Genomic DNA, 11,348 nt, shown 5'->3' on the forward strand with positions numbered 1-11,348 from the left:
AATCTCAAATACCTAATGACCGGCGAAAAATACAACCAGACATGTGTACAAAATTTTTCTTCTTACAGTGTCCTCTTTTCTTTCCCTGTTTAATTCGCATTCGAAAGATCCTAGAAATTTCCTCGCCGGTATACAATATAAAAGATCTTTCTCGTTTTCTATTACGCTTAGCAATATACGATAATAACTATTGTTGAATGGGCAATTAATCGATAATTGTACCTATATAGATAATAATACAACTTAATTATATAAGAGCAATAATTGATATAATATAGCTCATATAATAGCCGTAAAATCATTATGATCCATATAGTTGTCTTATAGATCATAGTAACAGTCGTACTTAATACATAAGTGTAATTCAAATAAAACAGACTAAAAAAAAAAAAAAAATGAACGAAAATTTCTTTTTTTTTTACGTACTGAATATACGTAGATAGGCCTAGAGTAGTCCGAGCTGCTCTCATAATTCTTAATTGTTCAATTCTTTTCTTTTTTTGTTAAACATTATTTTAATTACCTTACTTTAATATCATTTCTCTCTCTTCTCTCTCTCTCTCTCTCTCTCTCTCTCTCTCCAAAAGGGTTCTTCACCCCCAACTTATAATACATATATAGACCCTCTCTAACTAGCTCACTACAATCCGTGGAGGTGTATGTTGCGTGATGGTGGACACTATGGCTTCTTTTCTTTTTTTCACTTAACTTTTACACACGTTATTTCCTTTCATGTTATATATGCGTTCTCCGTATTTACGTATACACGTATAGACATTCGGCAAACAATGTAATTGAAATCATTAACCCTTTTGTTAGTAAGTATTATTTTTGCATGAATTTCGTATCTCAAATCCTTAAACACTTACACGATTCAATATTTAACTACATCACCGAAGATATTAAATTTCTCTTCGATCGTCTCATAAATTATATCTCTTATTAATTGAAGATTCCACCGATTGCATTGGGATTCGATCGAATATTCACTTTTCGTCGTCATTCTTATAATTTCTTACAAATACATATATACACACACACATACACACACAGTGACTCCCACTAATAGTCGGACACTCTTTAGAACCGTATAACTTTTTTCAAAATTGGACCTAAGGAGTTGAGGTTTTTTTGGTAGAAGGATTGGTATGCTAGATGACGTGTGCAAAAAATTTTGAAAAAATAGCAATATCTGGGAATCACGAAGAAAATTATAAAGGTCACTGTTTATAATTTTTTTATCTAAGCTAGTAATGAAAATTTAAAACATACGTTTAGTAGATCTATGTCAATTATACACATGCTGAAAATTTCATCGAAATCGGCTAATGTTGCTATGAACTACAAACGGTTAAAGATTGTGAAAATCGCACTATTTCACGACTTTCGGCCTATAACTGTAATAAATCTGAAGATTCTTATATCTTTCGATGTCTGTCGCTTGTTTCTCCACCAACCGATTTCGATGAAATTTTCAGTATGTGTATAATTGATATAAATCTACAAAACGTGTTTTAAATTTTCATTACAAGCTCAGATAAAAAAGTTGTAAACAGTGACCCTTACAATTTTCTTCGTGATTCCCACAAATTGCTATTTTTTCAAAATTTTTTGCACACGTCATCTAGTATACCAATCTTTCTAACTTCTCAAAAAAACTCAAGTCATTAGATCCAATTTTTAAAAAGTTATACTATTCTAAAGAGTATCCGACTATTAGTGGGAGTCACTGTATATATGTATGTATATATGTATGTATATGCATAGTAAAATAAACGAAATATACAATATTAATAAAAACAGATCAGGTTTAAGGGTTAGAGTCGCCGTTACTTTTTTCCCACTTTTTTATCATTTTGCTAATATCTGTACGTGTGCACGAGCGTATTTCGATACGGCCATGACATATAGATGCAAATACTACAACCAGGACATGAATTTATCCTGAAAAAACTATCGCCTGACTAGCCTTAACGAAATCGCACGTATTTACGGCATTGTTATTCACATGGTGTGTAGATTTGTACATATGTAACGAGGTGTATCTGATGCATGAAATGGAGGCACTAGTCAGTGTTTCTGGAGAGATTGACGGGTCCTGGGATGGCGATGAGGAGGTTATGTCAGCAAGCACTGGTTTCCTCTCCTTCGAGCGTGCACGCGACATTCTCTAGCCTGTGAGCTAGGTGTAATTTGCGACAGCCCGCGTCTGTCTCCAAGGCCTCTAAGATCTACACAATTATCACGTTAATTAATTCCGTATACTAATGAAAAAACAAAGAAAAACTTAACAAGCTAACAAACGTTAACTTTAGATTAAAGCTACTTACTTGTTCGTAATACTTGCTGACATAAATGTAAAGTTCTTTCAGTGCTGCGATCACATCGAATTCGTTCGCGTGTGACGCACTCAGCTGTTGCATGGCACTAGACATTTCTTGATCAGTGATCTGCGGCAGTCTTTGTACATCGGAGTAAAAACGACCCACTTTCTCTCGATAGTGCGGTATATCCTTAGCGAATAGCAATTTGTTCGAGGGAGAGTCCTTGCCTAACCTATGCTCTGTCATCGAGCAGGAATCCATGAACGTTTGCGCGATTACGGATAAACTCGAATCGACCGTCGTGGACTTATTAATATCGAACATGAAATCTGGATTCTTAATGAAATTCACCCAAAATCGAAGCGGCAAACTGTTCGATTTCCATGCGTGTGGCACTTCCGGATCGATGATCCCGTGTTTCTTCGCGGCGTCATCCAATAGATCGAATAGCCATTTTACAGCACTGGGCAATGCCTCGTTCGCAGTTAATATCGTGTTTAAGAAATCATCGACAAACTTCTGCACGGTACCCTTCGTCGACAACAGTCTCGTTAAAAATATTTCTGGGATAGCTTTGTGTGTTCTTTCAGGGTGATGGTGTTTACTACTGGTAAAACCCATTCCTGGTGGATAATGGCTATCTTCGATAGGCCTTACCAAATGATATAATCGTTGGTTACCTCCATGCCCAGTCTCTATGTCACCGTTCGCCGTTATTATAGGCGGCGAATGTTGAGACTCTAAGTATAAACCGCTGACAGGGTGATTGTACATTACAGGACTGATTAGATTGTGGTTAGGTGTGGATGGAAGATGTGTGGACGAACAGTGATTTGCGTGTCGATGCAGATGATGATGATGAGCATGATGATGAATGGACTGTTGCTGATGATGATAATGTGACGGTTTACAGTTGTGACACGGTGGCTTACACGCGACAGAAAAGCCATCGTTTTGTCTAGGTATTAACGACATAACGGCTGACTCCTTAACACCGTAGTGCGCAAGTGTGTTGATCTTCTTCCAATCGCCGCTACACTTTGTCGTGAGATCCTCATCCTGAAGAGTCAGGTGACCACCCCTACCATGTCTCCATTCCAAATCTACGTCATGAACGGACGGCCTCAGTGAGAAAGGAGTATTCTTGTACAGTGCGTCTAGGATCTTGGATTTCACTTGGTTTATAGTATCACAATCTAACACCTTGCACTGGATCTTCTCATCGAGATCATCTTGGACGACGTGCAGGGTGACCACACTGTGCTCAATTTGCTCTCTGAGCAGTCTCTCCTCGGATAAAGAATATCTAGCGTCATGCGTGATCACATCCACAGGACCTTTTTCTATCTGATGCTTTATTGCCTTGAACAATAAAAATAGAGAGGAACCCGCGTAATCTTTCAGATAATTGTACATGCAAAGTGCCATCCAGTTTGTCAGCATCTTCTCCACTACAGACTCAGTCCTCCTCAGCATTAATTGCGGATGCTTTGTATTTACCGCTTTTTCAATGAGTCTGAGTAAGAGATTCATAAGTATATCAGTGGCATACTCCATTTTGCCCATCAGTACCACCATGAGTAATGAAGCAACATTCACTTTATCTCTAATGTTAAAGTCTTTCTGAGCCTCTAGGGTTTCAATAAATGTCAGTACAAAGTATTTATTGTTAATCAATTGCTCAAACTGAATCATCGCTGCATCGTAGTTTGTTCTAGATACATTACTGCGTGATCTAGGATCGTTCAATATGGGATGATGCGTGACACCCGGAAAAAATACTTTCATGATATAATTCTTGTGATCCAGAGTAGGAATACCAGATGATTCTAGATCTGCTGTCAAATCAGTCATGTCAGTTTGTAATTCTGCGAATGCCTGCTTACATTCCATCCTAACATTGCTTTCAAGAGTGTCCATCTGTATCTGTATCCTCTTATATTCCCTTTCCGCTTGTGTGCTCTTTCTCCTATATATTATCAATACCAGAACAAACAAAAACACCAGACCAAATGTTCCAGCAGCTATTCCAGCTATTGCCTCTGGTGGAATTGGATAAGATTTAATAACTTCATAACGCAGGTAACCAATGGGAAATCTTAAGCTCCTTCCGACACGTACCACCACTAAAGGCAAACCGTTCTCAGTTTTAATTCCCAGCTCATCCGTGTCAGCTGGCTGTGAATCAGGAGGAATGCAAACTAATTGTGTTAAAGCGAGGGAAGTTACATTACACGGCATCGTTCCAACAGTGACATTCACGTCTGACTCATCGCTTGCAAAAATCAAATTTTCCCCCTCGATAACTAACGTGTCACCCTTGTACAATTTAATGTTTCGTGGAAAAGCCAGAAATTTCGGGTCTTCTACGTAGAGCAGGCGATTTCTGAGACTTTTGAAATACTTTTCCAGATCTCGAACGCTTTCTACGTTGTCCATGATGAACGCTATCTTCAGAGACAACTGAGATTCTTTCAGCTTCAGTGATTGCGGTGGTGTGCTCTGACCATTAACAGCGGCACGTTCGTTCCGCCGCAGGGTCATGAAACGTTTAGCAACGCTAGGACTCGGGCATTCCATCTGCGTCGGATTTAATACCGTGCAAACAGTTCTATTCACTGGCAGTAGCTCATTGTCGAAGTAAACTTCCATTTCAGGCTTCTGGATGGTGTCTAAGTTCGTACCGTGGACAGTGATCATGCGACCACCGGAAGCGAAGCTTGTCAGTGGTTTAATCTCCATAATGGTAGGATCGTGAGTGTAGTTATAAGGGTTACCATCTAAAGTGCGATTTGCTCCATCTATGCTAAGCGTCAGTCTTTCAATTCTTCTTACCCGATCAGATTTACTCGTCACACAAGTCAGTCTCGTACTGCTCGCCTGCGTAGCATTAACATGGCACGGTAATTCGTCTAAGTAGGCTGAAATAGTACTACCGATGTTCAGGTACATTCCAGTGATGGCGAGTTGCGTGCCACCACTTTGTGGACCAACCGATGGATAGACACGCCACAGCCGTATGTCTTTATAGTTGAACAGTACCGCGCTTTCGGTGTAACCAGCATCGTTTCCAACTACCACAGAAGCAGTGTCTGTTGCTTCGTGTCGTCCAGTGCGACAAACGATGCGTACAGATACCTCATAGTCGACCAATGCGCAAGGAGTGTTTCCAATATGTATTTTTCCCTCCACATCGCTCTCTTTCAGTCCTAAATTACTACCTTCGATGGTTACCAACGTACCACCCTCAATGGGTCCGCTCAGAGGCTTGATCATGTCTATCCTCGGTTTTGGACACTCGGTGAATGGTGAAAAAAACACGCAACTGTTACCGCACCAAGTACATTCGAAGCGCGCGTCTCTGGTCACGCAAAGAGAACAGTCTGCGTGTTCACGATGCGAACCCAACACTTCACACTTGTACAGAATGATGGTAGTCTTGTCTACGTGATGGTTGATGTTCCAAACAACCGTCACCTCCGCTTCGTATTCACCAGTGACCGCCTCGTACGAGTACACCGTTTTGTCACAAACTATAAAGCGGCTGCTGTCGACGCGGGCTTGTACTTTTAGGTTGGCACCCTCGATCGAAACGATACATTGGAAACCACTGTGGCCAACTTGAGGATGTGGTAAATTCTCGACTTCCAGCACTATCTCTTTGGGCACGCTGTTGGGTAACATCAGGGGCTCCTTACGTTCAACGAACCTTGGACAGTACTGTGCCCCATGAGCAGCAAGGTTTGCTTGATTCTATAAAATTAAATTTTTATTTATGGAAATCGATATTAAATTTTACAAAAAATTTTATATTAAGTTACTCACGTTTTCTCCTGAAATTATACCCTGGCAACTTGTATTATGTGTACACTTATTGTCGTACACACACCAGCTGCAAGCCCATTGAGATTTGACACATTCTGTACACACGGTATGTCTCGAACAATCGAAGAACGCAAAATTTCGCGAAACAAAGTCTTTGTTCGTTTCACTAGAACGCACAGATAGCGGTACTAGAACGTGATCGGCTCCATCTGGTATATTGGGTCTTTCGATAACAGGTGGGGTAGGACAGGACAATCCAAAACCGGTCATTAGTGCGTCGATGGGTTCGGCGTTACCGAAAACACATTTATAATTAGCCCCTGCTGGTAATTCGGGTAGAGTTCTGATTGTTAAGTGAACCGTAGTCATTTGATTGATAGGCATACGATCTGGAAGAACTTGCTCAAAATCGATGCATTGCTGTCCTGTGCCTAACGACAACCATCGGGGACTACTGTGACTTGCTTTCTGACAATCTCCCCTAACCGTGCACCTAAAACGATACATTAATGTTATAAAAATGAAATTGATTGAACTTGAATAGTTATACGTAACGAAATAAAAAGTATATAATTACCTTTTTTCTAATGAACACCATCCACAATAAGGATCTTTTGCATCAAGACAACTACTGCAATTGGTATAACTACTGCAATGCTCGACTTGAACCTTAGAAATTTTAGAAGTTGACAGAACATAAATATGTTCTCCATCTGGCGAGATTAAAGTGTCAGGCATCAATCTGTTTCCTTTATCGATTACAATGCTTTCATAGACAAACGCTTCAGTCCCAGAAAGTAAAACTTTCTTGAGGGCACCCTCGTTTGTACCCAAGAATGCAACGGTATGACTTTCTGTATTAGCTACTGTTATAGAAGTGATGAATTCGTCAGGGAAATGTAGGATTGCTTGTCCCACGATTGGTGACATTCCGGAGATTTTCAAGCCAACTTCACAGAAATTCAGAATGTTACCTGTTGTCTACATATAAAAAGACAAATGCAAATTAATTTTTGTAATGAAAACATACAATGTTTTCATGTGTAAAAGTTCTTTAAACTTACTCCTGCCGTAGGACATTTTCCATCTTGTATAGGACCACTAACATAACCCATGTTTCTATATTTAGTACTACCATTAAAACACATGTGGATGTTTTCGTTAAATTTTGTTTCGATATCTTGCAAACTGTATACACAAAGTGCCGACCGAGATACTGGCTCATTCGTGATGCCTCTACTTGGCGAAAATACGGAGACAAAAATTGGATCACCAACAGAAATACCAAGCTGCATGGCTAGATCACTTCCAGCAGGTGCTACTTTTGCATCTTGCACTAAATTATAATATTGCAGTTTTCCATCTCCTAGGTCAACGGTACATTGTAACGTTACTTCCGTATAACTATCATAGTTCGGATCGCTTATACAACTTCGAGCCAATCTAGAGATGTAACCTTTTTCCTCTTCTTCAGGAAGATGAGACTGTTTTTGAACCAATACAAAATACGCGTAATCACTAGCGTTGAAACCATATACGTATTTAACCAGAAAGTGATCTCGATATTTCACGTCAATATATACGATCGATTGTTTGTTAAATGTATATTCTGCGAATTCTAGATTGTGAAGATTTCTACTGGAAATAGCAGGCACGTCGTGCCTATAATCCCCTCTGTTAGTGAATGTAGTACCAACATAGAGTATATTGGTTTGTCCCCATGCATTATATCTTTCGGGTCCAATAAAAGCATAAGTAGATGAATTTTCATCATTAGCTGCTACACTATGGGGAATGAATTCTGGTTTAATAGATATGTTTGACATTTTGTACTTTTCACAAGCACCTTGAAGAAGGGAACCACATGCAATCAATGTTTGTGATTCCAGATCAGCAATTAGTAATTTGTTCACATTGTCCATTAAAGATGTAGTTATGTCCCTAGAAGGGCAGCCTGTTGCATGACACTGAGGATTATCCAATCTTGGTCCTGAAAACAATAACAAACAATATTCTATATTCTATTCTATTCAATTTCTAATATTTGCTATGTAATACAATATATAATTTATAACAAGAATCATCAGTTAACCTGTGGAAACATATTCTTCCAGTCTGAGATTAGAATCTAATTGTAACAGTCTGTTGATGGCACCTGCATACAATCTTCCTGTAGCAGGGTCTATAGTGAGGTGATTAAATCGAAGAGCACCTTCTCTTGTTGTATTTGGATCTAAAGGATAAAATCCATATCGTTGACCACCTCCCATAGGAAATTGTGTTACAATGTGTAGAGATTTGTTTTCTTGTACAGGTGGAACAGTACTAGCAGGTGTATCTATGGCTGCAGTTACCAGTACCACCAAGAACCAGGTGGCAACAGACATGGATGAAAAGGATAATCGATGAAGTGGTAGCAGCAGTTTAGAAGATGACACAGTAGGTGAAATGGGAAATGATACAAATCCCAAGAATCTCATGATGTGTAGACAATAGTTGACAAAGCACAGGCGCACACGCTATGCGTGCGCGTTTGTGCGTGTACAAGTCTAGGGTAGGAAGTGTAGAAGGTACAACAAGGGTATGAGTCCCACTGGTAGAAAGCCAGTATTGATACAGTACTACCAGCTATACATGTATCCAGGCACCGACATGATGCACATTGCCTGGCACCTCTGAAACATTCCAAAAATCCAATACATTTAGCTATTTAGTAAAAAAAATTAGGTTGTATTTATAAAATCTCAAAATTCCGCTGTGTATAAAAATTTTTTTTAACTTTTACACATTCTCTAAACATAATCTTTAAAACTATTTCATGCATCGCGAAAATGCATTGTAAAATACAAAACAGAAATATCGAAATATATATCAGACTATATCGTTAAGGTAAACTAAACGTTTATATTTTCACAGATTCACGTTGTTTTTCCGAAAACTGAACATGCGTGGTTAAGCGTAAGTAGATTGTAATAATCCAAAAGCGAACTGTCAAAATATAAATAATGTATCACTGACCGATTTTGGTACTAAAACATCTCGATAACGATGTCAGGCTAGGGCAGATGGCTCCACACTTTTTGAGTGACACCGTTGCACGCACCGCCCTTCATTAGTGTGAGCAGCATAGCTGCACTTGACAGCTAAGGCCAGTGTCTTCGCACAAAGGCAAGGATATTCCGCTCCTTGTCAATAATTGTCTAACAAAACACAACCGAGCGAATTAGCAGAATCCCAATGAATAAAATATTCCAGATGGTCATAAATGCTTCCCATATGATCGTAAAATACGAGCATATCTCCAAGTAATTACTCAAAAAGAAGAAGAATTACCTCCAGAATGGAAAAAGCTCGCAGCTTCGATTCACTCGATTTGATACGATCATCAGTCAGCCCGTGTGACTTTGCTTCTCTTTCACGACCGATACACACACAGATTAGCACATATATCGAACTAAAATAAAACCAAACATTTTTATTTATCACGTACGGTCGCCCTTTTTCACGAAAAAGCCAAAGCGTACAACACGACTGCACGATGGAATGTTCGTACGCAAGAGTCGCTACGACACATCGCGGATATGCACTATGTCCTTGATACGAGCCACCGATACGGTCCTCAGACGGTAGAACACCAAGCCACGCAACCGAGATTCACCGGAACTCCCTATCGTTCCCTTCGGTAACATATAAAACGTAGAAATACCGTCCGTCACTTGATAATAACACAAAACAGGGAATCAGAATGAGCCGCCATTAAAATTCGACCAACAGCGACAGGCTGCACGAGTTTAGAGCAAGTTGGGGGCCGTGGCTATGGCATGCGCCGCTTGCTCATTATCTTTTTCTCTCTTTCGCTCCTGTCGCGCTTTTCCCACGGTTCAGTGTCTCTCCTTGACTAGTTCTATCACTCTCTCCTACCGACTTTCCTTTTCTTTCTTCCTTTGACTATACGAACACCTATCGCCGATCACAAATGCTGCGTCCTCCTGCGGCTGAACGCCCGTACTTTTTCTTCGATGGATAAAACGTACCTACTATTCCAGCTAAAACTCTGGATTTATTGGAACTATGCATTAACTATGTTAGAGCCAAAAGTGCGTCTATTTGAAAGAGAAAACACTATTCGTTAAGAGACATATATGTAAAGAACGAGAAAAATTTAATACGTAATTTCCAAACTTGATACTGCTGGTATTATTTTTAATAACAACAAGATGTTTACAATGAAATTTGACTCGTAACTTTATTGAGTACAGCACCTCATTTTTTTTACTTTTGTTTTTATAGCTTCCAGTGATGCCCAATTTTTCGTTACGCCTCGTGGCAAAGGCTTCGATGTAACATGGTACGTTTTTTTTTTACTTTATCTCTTTTGTACTCACATTCTTTACATACTGCACAAATAAAAACCCTTTCTAGAATATCTCTTCATAAGTCGACTGGTTTAAGTAGTCATGTCCAAAGTGACTCGTGTGTCACGATTTATTATTGTAAATATCATGTTATTTATACATATACCTAGCTTCAAACAGCTTTAATAACGTTTCTTTTTTTTTTGCTTTTATGGAGAGGGTTTTGGATTTTTTGGTTGTGGTATCTTTCATTTTACATGTAACAAATACAATAGATAACTAATAATAGCAGGTCATAATTAAGAACATGATGATCGATGTAACTATATAAGACTGGATTCATTCTATCTTTCCCTCTCGAATGTGTCTCGATCGCTCTCTTAACTCGTTATACAATATATATGTATAAGCTGTGTATCAGTGTGTGTGTGGGTTTTTTTCGTGTTGTACGTATCTAATATTTACTTAAATGTTAAACTTCTTACAGACCGGTTACATCTTTGAAAGGAAAAATCTCTATATATTTCTATATAAGCCAAACTTAGCATACCTAAGTAGACACTTTAATATCAGAAATGTTTTTCTTAGATAGAAATACACGCTTTTAAAAGTCTCTTATGTTTTATGCACGACAAGCAACCCCACTTGTCAATTACAAGGAAGGCTTCTCCAAACACCGTATAAAAATTATAAAACAGAAAGAATGTTTAAAATTTACCGCCTAACAAGTTATTATACACGTGTTTATAAGAGTCGGTGCTATGGCCAGCCTCCTTAGGCCTTCAATATATACGACATCGAAATTAAAATCGAGGCAAATTCACCTCGCTCTTTGCGTACAGAT

The 11,348-nt window shown here is 39.0% G+C and overlaps 1 protein-coding gene across 1 annotated transcript; it reads right to left on the reverse strand.

Moving 5' to 3' along the window:
• Positions 1–2,098: 2,098 nt before the first annotated feature.
• LOC108572391 (plexin-B) lies at positions 2,099–8,653 on the reverse strand. Its single transcript, XM_017934626.1, has 6 exons — positions 8,242–8,653; positions 7,214–8,139; positions 6,727–7,130; positions 6,150–6,642; positions 2,331–6,077; positions 2,099–2,231 (listed from the first exon to the last, which is right to left on the reverse strand). Exons 1-6 carry the CDS (start codon positions 8,627–8,629, stop codon positions 2,124–2,126), a joined length of 6,066 nt encoding a protein of 2,021 aa, XP_017790115.1. The 5' UTR covers positions 8,630–8,653; the 3' UTR covers positions 2,099–2,123.
• Positions 8,654–11,348: the final 2,695 nt, after the last annotated feature.

Source organism: Habropoda laboriosa, unplaced genomic scaffold (assembly GCF_001263275.1).
Source record: "Habropoda laboriosa isolate 0110345459 unplaced genomic scaffold, ASM126327v1 scaffold65, whole genome shotgun sequence".
Taxonomy (NCBI): domain Eukaryota; kingdom Metazoa; phylum Arthropoda; class Insecta; order Hymenoptera; family Apidae; genus Habropoda; species Habropoda laboriosa.